The 17,201-nt window shown below is 34.5% G+C and overlaps 4 protein-coding genes across 6 annotated transcripts; 2 read left to right on the plus strand and 2 right to left on the minus strand.

Moving 5' to 3' along the window:
- The first annotated feature begins 3,459 nt into the window (after window positions 1-3,459).
- Window positions 3,460-4,500, plus strand: LOC116133339 (GEM-like protein 4). Its single transcript, XM_031419052.1, has 3 exons — window positions 3,460-3,675; window positions 3,782-3,862; window positions 3,952-4,500. Exons 1-3 carry the CDS (start codon window positions 3,510-3,512, stop codon window positions 4,422-4,424), a joined length of 720 nt encoding a protein of 239 aa, XP_031274912.1. The 5' UTR covers window positions 3,460-3,509; the 3' UTR covers window positions 4,425-4,500.
- Window positions 4,501-6,749: 2,249 nt separating this feature from the next.
- LOC116133284 (GEM-like protein 4) lies at window positions 6,750-8,031 on the plus strand. The gene is made up of 3 exons (XM_031418994.1): window positions 6,750-7,097; window positions 7,198-7,472; window positions 7,591-8,031. Exons 1-3 carry the CDS (start codon window positions 6,908-6,910, stop codon window positions 7,774-7,776), a joined length of 651 nt encoding a protein of 216 aa, XP_031274854.1. The 5' UTR covers window positions 6,750-6,907; the 3' UTR covers window positions 7,777-8,031.
- Window positions 8,032-9,559: 1,528 nt separating this feature from the next.
- Window positions 9,560-11,920, minus strand: LOC116133283 (F-box/LRR-repeat protein 20). The gene is made up of 2 exons (XM_031418992.1): window positions 11,465-11,920; window positions 9,560-10,732 (listed from the first exon to the last, which is right to left on the minus strand). The coding sequence occupies exons 1-2, from the start codon at window positions 11,790-11,792 to the stop codon at window positions 9,852-9,854; spliced, it is 1,209 nt and encodes a 402-aa protein (XP_031274852.1). The 5' UTR covers window positions 11,793-11,920; the 3' UTR covers window positions 9,560-9,851.
- Window positions 11,921-12,854: 934 nt separating this feature from the next.
- On the minus strand, window positions 12,855-16,956 carry LOC116133345 (transmembrane protein 53). Of its 3 annotated transcripts, XM_031419060.1 has the most exons (6): window positions 16,900-16,956; window positions 16,171-16,337; window positions 15,242-16,066; window positions 15,010-15,115; window positions 13,648-13,853; window positions 12,855-13,348 (listed from the first exon to the last, which is right to left on the minus strand). In XM_031419060.1, exons 3-6 carry the CDS (start codon window positions 15,970-15,972, stop codon window positions 13,081-13,083), a joined length of 1,311 nt encoding a protein of 436 aa, XP_031274920.1. In that variant the 5' UTR covers window positions 15,973-16,066; window positions 16,171-16,337; window positions 16,900-16,956; the 3' UTR covers window positions 12,855-13,080. The 3 variants fall into 3 exon arrangements, with proteins under 3 accessions (XP_031274920.1, XP_031274917.1, XP_031274918.1); XM_031419057.1 differs by having other exon boundaries at window positions 15,242-16,337; XM_031419058.1 differs by lacking the exon at window positions 16,900-16,956 and having other exon boundaries at window positions 15,242-16,348.
- Between the last annotated feature and the right edge of the window lie 245 nt (window positions 16,957-17,201).

The following is a 17,201-nucleotide window of genomic DNA, read 5'->3' on the forward strand; positions in this document are numbered from 1 at the left end:
ACAATGATTCAAAAATTGAGGCTAGCAACCAACTAACTAGGGCTTTATTAACTCGTTTCCAGATTGTATAGTTAGGGTTTGGAACTTTCTTGAACAAGATCGATTCACTAGAATTATAATCAATACTCTCAATTTTTTCATTAATAAAAGGAGAAGGACTTGGATCTAACCCAATGAGACGATCCTCGGGCTCATTAGCTCCAACAGCGAACAATACTTGAGATCTCCAAAACCGATGATTGCCTTTGATCAATTTAGGCGAAATTGCTTGAAGATTTGTAGATTGCATGACTCGAGCTGATGTAGAGGACATATTCTGCACTTTTTCAAAATTGTTTGATTGCTAAGCAAATGAAGAAAAATCAAGTTTGATGTTTGTCATTGGCTCTGATACCATGTGAAGATTTTTCTAAAATTAATTAGAAGAAAAACAGAGAACAAAACAAAATTGAAGTGAAGAGAAAACTGGGATTTTCATTAACTAATTGGAAGAATGTGTGTGGCTCTTTTATATAGCCGTTGATACAAAACATTGCGTTTCTTACAAACTTTGATTTCTGACACTTTAACCTAGAAAAACTACAATTTAGTCCTAACTATTTTCCGATATTACATTTTAAACCAGACTACTCCTAAGCTTATATCTTGACATGTAGAGATCAATGCTTGTTGCTTCGGGGAGATGATTATGAGAAGAAAACTTGTACATGTTTGTGTGTTGTAAATTGAAGATAGGTAAAATTTATTAGAAGTGTGCTTGCAAGTACAAATTAAGGCAACTGATTGATCACAAGAATATTAGATATATGATTATTTTTGTTATGCATGTGATAAAGAGGTTATTTCCCCGTGCATAGAGTCGCCATATTTTTTTGGGTAAAATGCAGCTATTGTTATAGCATAAAACTTCTGGAAAGACCTTAATAAAACTTAAAAACTTGGTTTATATTCTCCACCTTTTTGGGTCGTTGGCATCCCTCAAATCTGAGCAACACTTTTTCTGGCCGATCGCATCTTTCTGGCAGCTTAAAAAAATTTAGACTTGACCACTTCTTTTAGAAATGTGGAGGATTAATGTGGCTGATGTGGCTATGATATGGCAAAGGCTCTTTCACACAAAACTTAAAGTGTAAGTCATCACCCTTTGTAACTTGCAAATAACAGTGGGAAAAGCCGGCCTTAGACTTTTCCTGTCGTTTCAATCTTTTATAAGGAAAGTTGCTTCAATATCCATTGTTTAATGCTGAGACGGGCATTTGGAAAATAAAGGCGGGAGCTTTAATGGCTGGCCCTACTGCCCATTCACTTACACCTCAGAATGTTGACGAGTGAAAGGGAAAAGAATGCCAAAAAGATAGAAATATATCCAGATATGCATATGATCACTTGATCGTGGCACATGAGTTGTGACTTGTGAGGATCCTCTTGTCTTTAACTGACCAATCAACTAAAACTTCATTGCTCTTTTGTCAAAGGTGGTTTCTCTTCCTCTTGTCGCACTTTGTGATCCTACAGTTAATTAATCAAACATTACTCCGCTTCTAGCCCGCAATATGTGATAAAATTAAGGACAAACCTTACTGCGTGACTTATATTATTGCATCTGAGATGAATAAGATAATAAGTGTATATATATGTATAATTTAAACTCTCTATCAATTTGTGTGTGAGTAGGATACTTTGTACAATTCCGAAAACCAAGGAGCTACCACCCATATTTTTTATTACAATTCTCATGCATGGATGATGTTTATATCTTTTTTTTTTTTTTTTTTTTGGTATCCAGGAATGTCCGAGTCAACTTGTATGCACCTCAACTAATCCCCCGAAGTTAGGAAGTTAACAGCTAGGTAAGTCCTTGATGGCTACCCCTTATTAATAGTCGTTAGGATTCAAACTCAAAACGGATCTTGAGTAATACACCCAAGAGTCCAAAGTGAACTGTCATACTACCTAAAGATCGTTGATGTTTATATCTTTACTGTGAATTTTTTTTACAATTTATCATTAATTGAAAATAGAGTGTCTAGCTAGTTTGTTCATTAATTCACAATAAAGTAGAAGAAAGAATAATGTACATCCAAAATCGATGACAGATTCTAGAAATTTTATTCGCTTAATTGCTTACAATGTCATTCGTGAGAATGCTAGAAAAGTGCCCTTCTGTTTGAAGATTTAATCATATGACTAAATCACCGAAAGAGGACATGCATATTATCCAACATCATTAACAGTGATACGTATATTAACTTTATTATGTAAGCAGTAAGCTACTTGATTGAAGACGTCTGTTTCTCTTTTTCTTTCTCTTTCTTATCTAAGAAAGAAAAAAGGGAGTTGCATCACAAAGCTAAAATGCCAGATCGGAAAGTTACAATGCCCAAGCATCATCAGAGAGAGTTGGTATAAGAAAAAAGAAGCAATGCATGTTGCTTAGCTTTCCTGCTTGGAAGGGTTGCATGAATTAAAGCTTACCAACTAATTAATTAATCAAACATACTTTATTAATTTCCTCGACTTCATTTGCAAATGCTAACAATTTTCGTAGGTTATAAACAAAAGCAACAAATTATGTTGAAAATGGCGCTTTAAACTTCCCTCTAATATCTATTCTAACCACCAAACTTTGAACAATGTAATTTTTGAATAATTTCACCGATTTTAATCAAACAATTCTGTCATTTTCTTTTGAAATTTGAGGAAGCTAGTCACCTGCATTGATCCAATCTTCTGATTGAATAATCTGCTGAACTTTAGTCTTATTCGTTTTAATTTATTGAATGAGCATCTATCAATGAGGTTAAAAACCTTGGCTTTGGTTTTGAAGAATTATTTAAAACTCCATTGATCACTCCAAATAAAAAATATATAAAAAATTCAATGGTACTATATCATACCAAACTAACTTTGATATATATAAATTTAATAAATTAATGATGTGCCAATGATATGGTTTACTTTGTATTATGCTAAATTAATAAGTGTTGTATTACCCAATCGTAAGTAAATTGATTATTGTAAGGTATGCTTTTGCAAAATCCAAATAATATATATATATTCTAAAGAAAAGTCAGTTGGCCAACTCATCTTCAGGGCCAATCTTTTGTGCTGATTTAAGTTTGATTACATGGGACGATCGATGTCTTACTGAGGAAGAATAAAATTTTCAATAATATTCAAATCCAACTGTCTTTTAATCTTTTAAAAATGTCGAACCAAAAATTGGACCTTTCTACAATATTATCTATTTCCTTAAAGCTATCTCAAATACACCTATTTTCTGCAGACCAAATCTTTTAAGAGTCATTGCTTTTGCATATGCTTATGCCTTTACTCGTATTCATGTGGCAAACATGACTCATGCAACCAAAAAGTAGATTTACTTGCTATGTTTAACATTCAATCTCCTTTAAATATCACCACCACACCATTTCTTGCAGACATAACACAAGTTAAAGAAGTTAGAGACAGAAGAACGTACGTAAAATCTAGCTATTCATTTGGAGAAGATGAAAAGCCCACTTTACGAACAAGTTATGGGTATTCCTGTTAACTCAATTGTTGCTGCATACTCGGTTACGACCTCATCCGCATCAATCAAATATTTACCTGAATCAGCTGCCCAATACCATATTCGTGATTCTTCGGCCAACGGGTCTCCAACAAATAAAAATAGTAACATATCTCTCTCGTCTCTCTTTGAAATATGCATATACGGATTCATGAATATCAGGGATCCTGATGAAGGAGCTTTAGTAACAGAACCGTTTTGATATTGCAGGAAAAGTGGATTCGGTTCTCGAAAAAATGAATAAGCTAGGGAAGAAAGCTGATAAATTTGCACACGGAGTCAGAGAACATGGTAAGTGATCGATACATTGATGGTTGCTAAATTTAATTACAAGTATCATGCATAAAGCTAAATACGTTTTAATTGCTATGAAACTGCAGTTAGACTGGCGCCAAAGATTACTGAAACTGTAAAGGGAAAGTTGAGTTTGGGTGCAAAAATTCTGCAAGTAGGTGGGGTAGAGAAAATCTTCAAGCAGCTATTTAATGTTGGGGAAGGAGAGAATTTATTGAAGGCTTCTCAATGCTATTTGTCAACCACAGCAGGCCCGATAGCAGGCCTCCTCTTTATCTCCACAAACAAGGTTGCGTTTTGCAGTGAGAGATCATTGAAATTCTATTCAAAGAATGGAGAAATTGTTAGAGTTCATTACAAGGTTTTGATCCCACTTGAGAAAATAAAGAGAGTAAATCAAAGTGTAAATATGCAGAAGCCATCACAGAAGTACATGGAAATATGCACTGTGGACGATTTTGACTTCTGGTTTATGGGTTTCTTAAACTATGAGAAGGCTTTCAAGTACCTTCAGCAGGCAATTTCCCAGAGCGTAGATGCTTTACAAGTCAATTATTAGTTGACTTAGAAATTTTTCTTCCCTCTGCTTCATCAGAATATGTAAATTTTTGAAGTGAGGAAAGTTAATACGGTTACGATCAACGTACATTTTTTGTTAATTATAACAATATATATGCTCTTCAGTTCAACCATTATTTATGTCGACTATATTATGAATTTGGAAAGAGTGAAAATGCACTAGAACAAGCTAGACTTTAAAAAGCACGATTCCTACTTTTCTCTGCAGAAACAATAGAGCTGTGGCAGAAAAAAAAAAGGTGTGAAATCACCACTTAGTCATGAATCTCATATCAAATGGAGTGCATATCAGAAGTGTATAGCTAATATTGGATACAATACTTCAATTTATAGAAACACGTTGAAGACAATTTTAAATAAAAAAATTGAATAGGAGCACCTAATTCCACCTTCCAATAACATTAAAATTTTAGTATTTACAATTTTTACTGAAATTTTTATATCATATCATTGTTTAAAATTACCCTTCTCTAAACCAATCCACCATTGGGTACACAGACAATATAAATGCAATCATCTACCTCATTCACTAAGCCACTAATATATATATATATATATATAACCTCTCTATAATAATACTCTGTATAGGATTAACTTCTATGTGTAATCATAAAAAATTTTGGTCCCAACTTGAACCAGTTATAAATAAGAATAAATTTCACATTATAATAAGTTATAATTTTTCTAGATCCCGTCTTAAGGAACTTGCCTTTACATAATAATAATTATATATGTATTGTAAAAAAATATATGTTATATATGTTACATTAAAGGTTTAAGATGAAATAAATTATTTATCTAAAGTTGTTTGAGGTGACAATGCAAACCTTATCGTTAGATTGTCAACAATTGACAGGGTCAACGGGTAAGGTTTGAAAAGTTTTTGTGAGTTATAATCAGAGAAGAAAATAATAGTTGTATAGGGTCGTAATGATGCTAGAATCGAAAATAGAATATAAATTTAGATAATAAAATAATATTTTAAAAGTTTATGGATGAAAAAGTGTCATTAAATCATTATTTCGGTGAATTCTTTTTGGATAATACATATGTGGTTTGTCATGAAATAATCAACATTAATTATATTCAGTCTCATTAATTGTTCACTAGGATTAGATAGGCAGGATTTGCTTCTAGTTATTGTCAACTGCTAATTCTCAACTGCTTTCTCTACATAAGCCAATCCTTCTTGAATACGTGTTAATAATTTGAACCCCAAATCTTATACTTTAAATTTGTGGTCTCATGGAAGTTAGAAGCACGTGGTAGGGTAATGGGGTGGCACTAAATATTAGCCTTCTCAGTCACCAAAGTGTCAAAGCCGGCCTTGTATTATATAATATAATATATATTCTTAATTTAAGCTGAGTTGGTATTTGGAAAAAGATAGAATCAGAAGACGTTTGATTTGCTTGGCTGAATTTAGACCAAGTCCAAATAGATGTTTCTTTTGGTCGACGTTCTACCAACTTAGTAGAAGTGAAGTATCATTATCTTAATCTTATCTTATATGTTCATGTTAATTGGTTGATCCAACGCATTCTCTTTTTCTTATAGTCTAGCATCAGAAAGTTAAATTGCCAGCTCAAAAAGTTAGAATCACACATCAACAAACCATATATGGGAAATGGATGAGGCATTACGTGGTGCCTATTAGGATTGTATTATTCAAAAGTTGTCTCAACTAATTACCATTTTTTATATATATATATCCTAAGAAGACCTACCAACTCCTTTGATTTTCTAAAGATTTCATCTCCACAAAATAACAACAAAATTTGTATACACCAAACATGGTTTTATTCCTTAGTTTATAGACTATAATATTGGAAACTATTTTTACCACCATCAAGTGATGGATTTATAACATTAACACTTAGATGCTACAAAATAACTTATAAATAAATAATAATTACAAGTTTCAAGAGAATTACTAAAATCCCGAAATTTATATCCTAAAGTGATATGTCATTTTATACAGTATTGATATGATAATGTAAAGTAAAATGATACATCACTTGAAATAAGAATTTTGAGAGAAACCCCTTTTAATACATTATCCAACCATGTAAAAGCTAATGCTAATTATTCATGTATTTCTATTAGTATTAGGAAATGTAATTTGAAAAAAAATTAAGAAGAGTGGGCTCAAAATATGTATTCTTAAAGCAATAAGAAATCTTTAAAATATATAGATACCTAGTCAATGTGTATGCCTTTACTCTTTGAGTAGTCATAGATGACTCATGGACAAAAAAGTTAGTTTAACTAGCGCACCTCAATAATGCCTTTAAATACACCTCCATAACACAAGGATTCTTCAACCCGCAGATTCAACAGCCTCTCACGGACACCCAACAACAACATTCTGCAATCTACAGCAGTTGTTGCAGACACAAAACCTAAAGAAAGAAGCTTCAAGCTACGAAGAAGCTAATTAATTCAGCTTTATACTCATCAAATATGAAGAAAACACTTGCAGAACAAGTTATGGGAATTTCAATCGCGTCAACTGCATACCCTTTTAAGAGCTCACCGAGAAGATTATTACCTGAACCTGCAAGCCAAGACCTTGTTCCATCTTCTGCAAATAAAAGGGTGCTTAAGCTTGGGAAAAAAGCTAACAAATTTGCCCTTGGAGTTCGAGAGCATGGTAATTAATTATTTCTTAATTTTGTTTAATTTATATGTGACTATGAATCATGTACAAAGTTGATGATTGATATTGATCTGACATTTTAGTGTTTTTGCAGTGAGATTGGGACCAAAGATCACTGAAATTGTGAAAGCAAAGTTGAGCTTAGGTGCAAGAATTCTTCAAGTAGGAGGAATGAATAAAGTGTTTAAGAAATTATTTAGTGTTGGAGAAGGAGAGAGATTGTTAAAGACTTGCCAGTGTTATTTATCAACAACAGCTGGTCCTATAGCAGGTCTCCTATTTATCTCCACTCACAAGGTTGCCTTCTGCAGTGAAAGATCAATTAAATTCTCTTCTCCAAATGGGGAATTAATTAGAGTCCATTATAAGGTATATAACTCAAAACTATTCATCTTGTTACTTGTTAGCAGTCTCTTTCTTCTTAAATGGCAATATGTGTCTCTCTTTATGATTCCTAACGTTGCTCGATATTGTCAATTAATTGCAGGTGGTGATACCAGTAAATAAGATAAAGATAGTGAATCAAAGTGAAAACGTGAAGAAGACATCACAAAAGTACATAGAGATAGTGACAGTGGATAATTTCGATTTCTGGTTTATGGGTTTCCTAAATTATCAGAAAGCATTAAAACAACTCCAACAGGCAATTTCTCAAGCTCAAATCAAGTGCTAGCACATCTTGTGCCCTATGTTTCATCGAATGTAATTAATAAGCGAAAGAAGGTCAACCTGACCAGTTGATTGCAGATAGTGTACATAATTTTGATAGTGAAAATGCTCATTTCTTTATCGTCATTGTCTATCTCGAAGAGAAACTTTACTTTGTAGTAGTGGTTATTGAATTGTAATTCAACAACCACGTTAGACTGTATCTCTCATTGCCATTTAATGGATCTCATCTCCACCTTCTGGCGCAATTTGTGGGTCAGTTTAAGTTCTTTATGTATCAATTACTAGTATTTTGCTTGCCAATGACTAACAGATGTTGTGATCATACAAAAGCAACGGTTGCCCTCGATGTACTAAGGCCAACATGTTCATGAACTTTCACGTTGTCAGTTGTCACTACGTATATAAAATTTACATGGAGATGGAAAGGCGTAAAAGCAATGTGAAAATTCTAGCTTTCCTTTCATTTTCAGCAATCAGAACTACATATGACATTGACTGTAAAAGGCGAACTCTTTTTCTCCAGGGAGTCAGAGCACTTCAAGTGAGGAACTTCTAGTTTAGATTGGTAAAGTTCAAAAATCGGAAAGTTTTTAAGCACTTGAGGACTTTGGTGAACAATCAATCGTTAGAATAAAACTCTTAACATATATAGTTGGAGTTGTTCAGAAACCTCCTAAAGTATACAGTTGTTGATAGCATGTTAGAATTTGTCAGAAAAAAATAAACTCAATTCCCATGTTTCTGAATGCAGAGATGACAGTCACAGTATCTGAAGGCTTTCCGCGGTTGGTGAAGTCGAAGCATCAATTGGACCAGGATTTTCAAATTACTTGGGGGCTCTGGCACTGCAGTTGCTTTAACTTGTTCATAAGCCGGCACTGTACTGATTTAATTCCTGCCCCCTTTTGACATCATCACTCACAAGCACCAACTAATAATATATACAATTGTTCCCAACACGTCCTATGAGTTATACTCGAAATGCTCACACGTGTTCCTTATCGTGAAGTCCATCTGGAAAATTGAGTGAAGGAAATCCAACCCAAATTGTACAGCATTCTCAACGCTATCAATTCCAGTGCAGTTGGCATCTAAGCAACTAGACATCAAATTAATTTTTAATAGAACCAGTAGGCAGCTAGGTTAAAAACGCATAGGAACGTTTTGGTTTTCCAGTATTCTAGCAAGGGACAAAATTGTAGCTTATCAAAACCAGCACAGAATAATTTCTTCAGCAATTTGTGCTGGCACAACTCTGTTATATTCTTTAATATCACTAAATATCATCTGAAAATCCAAACAACTTATAGACTCCCCCAAAAAAGGAGGTAGTTCGAAGAGAATATGTTCGGTAGAAAATTGAAAAGATTCACTAATTGAACAGATGAACCTGTCCAGCAAATCATTGAACTTTGGGTCGTGTCGTGTCTAATATCGGCATCAGTGCTAGCTGGAATACTTTACATACCTTCACATGGTCGACAGAGAAGTCATCTGCAGTGTGTACCTAACAAACTCCAACATCTGGACCCGGACTTCTCATCATGGCCACAAACTTTTAATCATGGAAACACCAGAGGATGACAATTAAGAAACTCAAAAGATATATATTAACCAATTTGATTAGACTCAAGTACTCAATAATGGTAAAAGTAAGCCATTTTGTTTATGAAGTTCTAGATCAGCTCCTCCAAAGAGTTTACTCTCAAACGACATAAAACTCCATAATTGAACTCTGTTGAGGCAAATAACTTTCTATGCAAAACATAAAAACCAAGAAATGATAAAGAATCATAAACAGAATCTTATTATGATGCCAAATACCAAATTTATGGAAACAAGTGAACAAATTACAACATTCCACTTCTAAAGAGGAAACAAATAGAAAATCCAACATACTTGCATAATATACATATGCATTTTGAGAGATAAACATATAAAATCACCCTACTACTACACAACCAAGATTGAAGCATAACATGTACAAAAGGAGCAAGAGACTGACGATGTTCAACACCTCATATGTTGTCCCAAAGTAAGCCCAGGGGATAATTTCTCGAAAACTTTTGACAGATGTCAAAACACATCCATCTCATTCAAACTTCCCAAAAAATTCACTTTACAACATTGAGGAAACTGCAATCCAGCCTCCTCGCAACCCACCTTTGTCACATGTGGGCAGGACCTCACATCAAGGTATTCCAGAGAGGTGCATCTGTCCAAAAGCATGCCTATCCCTGCCACAGTAACCTTTGGACAGTTAACCATCAAAAATTTTAAACTCAATTCAATTTCTCCCAAACCCTCAAAGGCAGCATCAGTCACTTGCTCACAGCACCCAATATCAAGAGCCTCTAGGTTTCTGCATTGTGTGAGGATGCAGCTCATTGAAGAGTCGGAAATATTTAAACACCAATCCATCCGCAATTTCTTTAAACTACTCTTACAAGCAGCTGCCAGTGACTTTAAAGACTCATCAGAGATGTCCCGGCAACCACCAATAACTAGAGTTTCAAGATTTTTGCAAAATTCGGCCAAAGAAAATAAAGAATCATCTCCAACTTTATAACAATCCAACAACTTCAGTGTCTTGAGAGAAGCTGAACAGGCCTTGGAAACACTAAAAATCCCAGTGTCTCCAATGTTGCTGCATTTGTTAATATCTAAGAAAGTTATATTTCGACATCCATTTACAAGATCTGTGATACCAACGTCACTTATGTTAGTGCATCCTTGAAGGACCAACTCTTCTAAATTGCAACAGTTTTTTGAAATAGCTTGTAATAACCCATCAGTTACAAATCTGCAGCCAGCAAGATGCAGGCTCCGCAGGTCATGACAGCCTTCAGCAACAGCTGACAACCCCTTGTCAGTCAGCTTTCTACAGTATGATACATCCAAGGACTGTAAAGAAGAAAGACCACATCCAATCGACACCATTCCTGTATCTGCAATACCTGCAATATAAACATAAAACGTTTGAGAGAAATACAGAAACTGATCCGGCTCAATAAGTATGTGTGTACCAATATATCATAAGTCCAGAGCAAAGAAGCAAATATGCACCAAAATAGCAGAGGGACTATAATTGGAGATCCTAGTGTTTCATAGTTAGTGTGGAAAAGAAAAAAAAAAAAATACACTTATCCAGGGAAATTTTCAACAGGTAAAATTAAAAATTAATTTTCAGCAAAAGCTAGTTGGGATACTTCAGAAAAGTGGCCAAAATTTATAACAGAAAGCTTCTAAACTTCATTCCAAACCCTGATTGAAAAAATTATATAAAATAGAGAATCGAATTCAAACCATACAAAGAAAAACAAAACATAAAACCAGAAAGTAAGGGATTGAAAAAAAAAAACAAAAAAAAAAACCGAATGCTCTCAAACAAATCTCCCATATTACATTTCCATCAATCAACTAAAAACCAAAACTAAAAGAACTACGAAAGAAAGAAATTGAAATAACCAACAGTTTGATCGTCCAAAAAAAAATTCAGCCCATTTGCAATTCCACAGTTTGTTTACCCATCAAAACCGATACCTCCCAATTCAACATTACGCTAACAAAATCAAACTAAAACTCAGCTATCCACTCCTACTGATATGCTTCTCCAAAAGGAGCAATAACCAAATTTCAGTCCTACAACACATAACCACTCAACCAAACAAAAGATAAAAAAAAGTTACCTTTACAATTCTGCAAATTGAGGACCTTCAAGGACTTAAAGCCATCAGCAATAACAGCAAGATCAGAATCAGTAACACCAGGATAAAAAGAGCGCGAAACAGACTGCGACAAATCCAATTCCACAAGTCGCGAGAATCTGGCGGCTATCTTTCTAAGCAAGTGTGGGCCGGCACGTACGGACAACTTCTTCCTCTCCGTACTCTGCAAGTACAACCATCTCTTACACACCAAACCAAATCTCTCCTTGTCCTTGTCATCATCAAGCCTTGACAGAATCGATCGCAGCTCATCGTCTCTTAGCATGTCATTAATGCAAACGAAATCCATTGATTAGGGAGAGATTAGAGGGAGATTGAGAATTGGGATTAGGGTTAATTGTGAAAAATAAATAAAAATAAAAAACCCTAACCCTAATCCGGCCCTCAGGTTCAGATAAGAGCTTTTGTGTGAAGTTTGTTTGGAGTAGAAATAACTCAAAAAGAAGCTTTAGTTGGTTGATGATGTTACAGAAATACCCTTGGTAATTGAATTCTTATTTTGTTTGTTAGGGGGTGTTTGTGTCCATAAAAAATAGATTAGGAATTTAATGTAGATTGAAAGAGCATCAGCAGTGCCGGTGGTCTCCCCCAATCATGATTGGGCTGTTTGGTTCAATTGGACTCATATTTTGAAGTCTTAACCATAAGAATCAATTCAAAATTAATATCTTTAAACTCGATACGAACCAATTTATATTTTTATTGCTAATTCCATTTATAAAATTATGAAGCTAAACTTTAAATAACTACCTTAAATAGTCGAACGATTCGATAGAAAATTTTGAGTGTATTATTCAAGAGGTTTTGAGTTTGAATCCCTCTTCAGAGTGTTAAAGGAGTAGTCATTAGAACTGTTAATCAATAGATAATTTTAGGATCCTAAAGGATTAGTTGAAATGCACATAAACTGACCCAAACACCCTTAGTCATCATAAAAAATATAAATAAATAAAAAGCTAAACTTTAAATTCCTTTGAGAATTTTTTTTTTTTTTTTTTTTTAAAATCTGAAATATACTTGTATTAAGAAATTGTGTAGCTTAGTTTGTGTTAAAAACCCATGTTAAATTAATGAACATAATTGGAGTCATGTAACAAGAGAGAGATTTCCCATTAAATTGAACCAAACCTTGCGACGTAAAAAGATAATGTATAACTCTTGAGGTTTCAGCGTTTCACCATACTTAACTCGTGAATTTTGTTATATGCAAATCTGCTCATTATCAGAATTGTTCATCAGATCAGAGCATCAAACTTATAACTGCAGAAGAAGAACTCAAAATTACTTCAATCAGCAGATATTTACTTGTAATTTTTCATTACAAATAGAACAAAGAAAAAGACTTTTACCTCTTAAAATTTTTATTTGGGAAAGAATAAATTACAGCAGTATCGACTGGTGTTTACAACTTCGCAGAATTTTATAATGAGTAAAAAGTAAAACAAAAGAATACAATGAACGGCCCTTATTCTTGCCGGATTCGATAAGTCAACGAAGAATTGCTATAACGATGTATAAGTATAAAATTTTAAGGGATGAAAGAATTAAAGTCGTAGTCAGAGGATTCACAGCTTCATTCAAGAACGCTTGCAACAAGTAACCACACAATCCTCCAAAAATTGATTGAGCTGTGTAGTATATAGTTTTGGATCATTTCTAAAATGATCGACATGAGGTGTCGAGACAAAGTTGCAAGCCCTAACCTCACGCCCAGCCTTCCGCTGCTTTTCTATAAACGACTCTACAGAATCTGCAGGAATGACTCTGTCTGCTGAGCTATAAATATATAATTGAGGACAGCTTGGTTGCCCTGATGACAATAAGCCTAGCACATCAGAAAGCCTCCTGTAACATTTTAATCAGATATTCATGTCAGTGTATATGGATAATGAAAGAAAATACCAGGACAGAGAGAAGAACACAAAACAGAATATAAAAGATAGTTAAAGATGATTCTATAACTGAAGAACACTAATGATGTGGTTTTTGAGTAAAAAATATTTGACTCCCTCCCCTTCTGCAGAACTGTAATTTCTCACACTTAATTCACTTGTTCATAAACAATCATACTGCAGACTATTCTGAAATATAATCCATCTCACTATATCTGATCAAAGTCCTTTTATTAGAAAGGGATAAATTACCTGTTCACTGTAGGAAGATGCAAAACCACCTCAAAGAACTTCTCTAGGACTAAAAGCAAAGCTGTTTCAGTAACTGCAGGTTTGGGCTCTCCAATTGCTTTTCTACCAACTAAAATTTCTGTACTTGATTCGTTCATGCTAACAACTCCTTTTGTTGCAACACTATGCTTTTTAAGAAATGCTGCTGAGAAACCTGAAGCCCATACCTAAAACAAATGAAATGAAGAACTGAATAATTGTACAGCATACTCAACCAAAACACAAACGCCAAACATAAAATATTAAATAAATCAAACCCTAAAATCACTAAAAAGGATAAGGCACTACATATCCACATTCTGGCATATTCAGATATGCATAATTTTCTTACAATCAAAGAGAAGCAAAATAAACATTGCACATGCAACAACACACTAGTTATTCATCACTTCATAGAACAAAAAACACTTTCCAATGTTACAAAGCAGAAAAATCTAATCAGCAGCTAAGAAATAAGAATGATACTAATCAATCTGGTTGTACAAGAGAGTCAGAACATAACAAAATGAATGCATTTTAGTTGAACTCTTAATCCTATCCTTGAGAAAAATGAATTTTTTATTCCAAAGAAATTTCAACAATTAAAGCAACATCATGACTCACAGTTAAATGATAATATCAAGGCATCATTTTTAAATTAAACCTGAAATGATAACTATATACTAAAAAGGAATAAGTGTGATCCAGCACAATCACTCAAGCAAATACACCATGGTGAGTGAGCGAGAGACCACACACAATGTCGAGGCACCCTAGGGTCCCCGTATTCCAATAAAACGGCATCCAGAAAATTATAGTTGATCATGAAATCTTAAGCAATGCACAAAGCCAAGCGCATTAAAAGATCAACAGAGTCAACTCACTGGTAAACAGTCAAGAGTTTATATCTATGGGCAATCTTTTATTTGCATGTAAGTGACAAAAAAAAGTGGACTCCACTTAAAACTGATAGGAATCCTTCAAACCATGATCAATTGTCAACACACAACACCAAATGCAAAACAGTAAACAAACAATAGACACATGTAAAAAAGAACAGAAAACCAACACTATCAACTTATTGGCCGTTGGCAGCATCTTCATACAATTATAGTTCATTCATATGAATAGCCTTCTATTATCCATTAAACTTTCACTTATGGAGAAGCAAACTGACGGTCACAACTCTTAATTTCTTGTTAGAAGCATGGCAAACATTTTTAAAGATGAAAAAGAGGAATACAAGGATATATCAAATATGAATGTCTAATTATTGCCAATAATACAGTGCAACACATTATTCTTGTTAACAACAAATCTAAAACAATTACAAACATCATTTACCTGAGGATCAGGAGCTGCAACAGGTGCAGAATCTACAATGCAACCTTTAATCCTTCCCATTAAAGAAGGATCCTGACTCTGAAACTTCTCAAGAATAGCTCCATATCTGTAAAAAGAAAGATCCAATCTAGCATATCAACCTAAATGCTCAAGGAAAACAGAGAAAAAGTGGTGTTTGCACAATTGTTATGCACTTGGATGTAATTAAGAGAGAGAGAGAGAGAGAGCTTACGTTAACCATCCAGTGTTGCTAAAGGTGTGGAAAACAAGATTCTTTCCTTCATCTTCCAACCAACCAGCCAAATGGTTCACAAGCAATTCAATGTTCTGTTCAGCCTTTCCACCAATTTTGTAACTGAGAATCTCAGCCATTGGAAAAGTAAAGGTAATGACATGATAACCCTTTGAAGTATACCACTCTGCATATCTCTGAAGATGCTTCTGCTTTGCTCCCAACCACCCCAGCAAAACCACTACCGTCCTAGACTTCGCCATGGAACACTCAGAAGTCCCAGAAATATCAATGGCATTAGGTTCCGGTAAATGCCATCTATATAATACATCAGGAGAAGAGGTAGGAATAGCACTTGCAACAGTACTTGGCTTTGATGCTTTAGCCAATTCGGCAGACTGATACAGATTAACAAGAACAGGAGAAGAAGCCACAGAAAAACATAAAGTATTATGGCCCGAATTGGGAACCCCGAAACTAATGTTAGGCACGGGTACTCGGACCCTAGTAACAAAGGCAAAGTTTGAAAGCTTGGAAACAGATATATGAGATACCCATGATGAAGCTGAAGGTGAATCTAAATAAGAAGGATCAACTTGTTTGGATGAAGAACACGTGCCTGATGATCTAAAACACTCGAATTTATCTGAGATGTCAGCAGAAACAGACGCAACACCAACCGCGGCCGCTGCAATTAGAGGTCGTTGAAGGATTCCAGACAAGGAACCCATATTGGAATTTCAAAACAAAACCTTTCAACTCTCATAAGAAAATCAAGCAATGCACATAGAATACTAACAGAAAACAATCAAATCACTCAAACACCTGCACAACAACAAATTAAAGAAATGACTTTGGGTAGCTTTTGTGTTTGAACAGAACAGAAGCGAACCCAGATACGTATATATAAAACAGAGGAAAACACGCAAGAAAATGCAGTCAAAATGGTATATTCGTTTGTTGAAGCAGTTTATTGAAGACTTACGTGGATTTGGTCCAAAAAAACCGGACTGTCAAGTTAAATAATAATGACAGCCCGGTTCTTACAGTTCGCACGCCGCACCGACCAACCACCTTCTTTTGGAGTCGGACACAACTGCTCTTGACAAAGAAAACCTCAATTAAAACGAGCACTTTAATATTTTCTGGGAAAATAATAATTTGATTAATTAATTAAATAAACAAAGCGTGTCAATAGACGTCGTGGTACAACTAAGCGAAGCTGGGAGTAGTAGCAAATAAGAAGATGCCACGTGACGGAGTAGTCCGACGATTTGGGGAAGAAAAGTAAACAAAAGGAAGGAAGAATGAAAAGACGGTATAGTCCTTGTTAAATTTGCTGGATTCTCCTGACAGAAAGGAGAGAACGGAAATTTAATGTGAAAAATACGGTTAGGCGATTTAAGGAAGAAATTTCGTGGTACATAACATAACGTGAAGAGATTAAATGGCTGGTGGGAGGGAAGAGAGGAAGAAAATAAGAAAATGACTCTTCTGCCCCTACGTTCTTACCGAGTCAACTGAGCTGAAGACGAAATCAGTTGAATGCATTTGAATGGGGATTAAAATATGGAAATATATATAATGCAATAAATAAATGAGAATGAAAGATAAAAAGAAGAAGAAAAATATTAAAATTGAAAAAAGAAAAGAGTCACCTGAGTAACAGAGAGAGCTTGGCCCCAAGGGATGAAGAGAGAGTCGGTGTACCTCCTCTTTGATGGGAGAATGGAGAGAGAATTTTTATTAGTTTTGTTGGGGACGCAACGCAAATTGTGCAGGCTCTGCCGATAAATATGTTAATGCTATCTTGGTTCTCTCATCTTTAAAATATTATTTTGCTTTTACTCTAAATTTGCCTATATTTCACGCCACTTTTTTTTCTTTTCCTTCAAAGATTGGTGTTCATATTAATATTATTGCTCATATGATTCGCTTTTTTATTCTGACACATCTGTAT

Source organism: Pistacia vera, unplaced genomic scaffold, assembly GCF_008641045.1.
Source record: "Pistacia vera cultivar Batoury unplaced genomic scaffold, PisVer_v2 Contig268, whole genome shotgun sequence".
Lineage (NCBI taxonomy): Eukaryota > Viridiplantae > Streptophyta > Magnoliopsida > Sapindales > Anacardiaceae > Pistacia > Pistacia vera.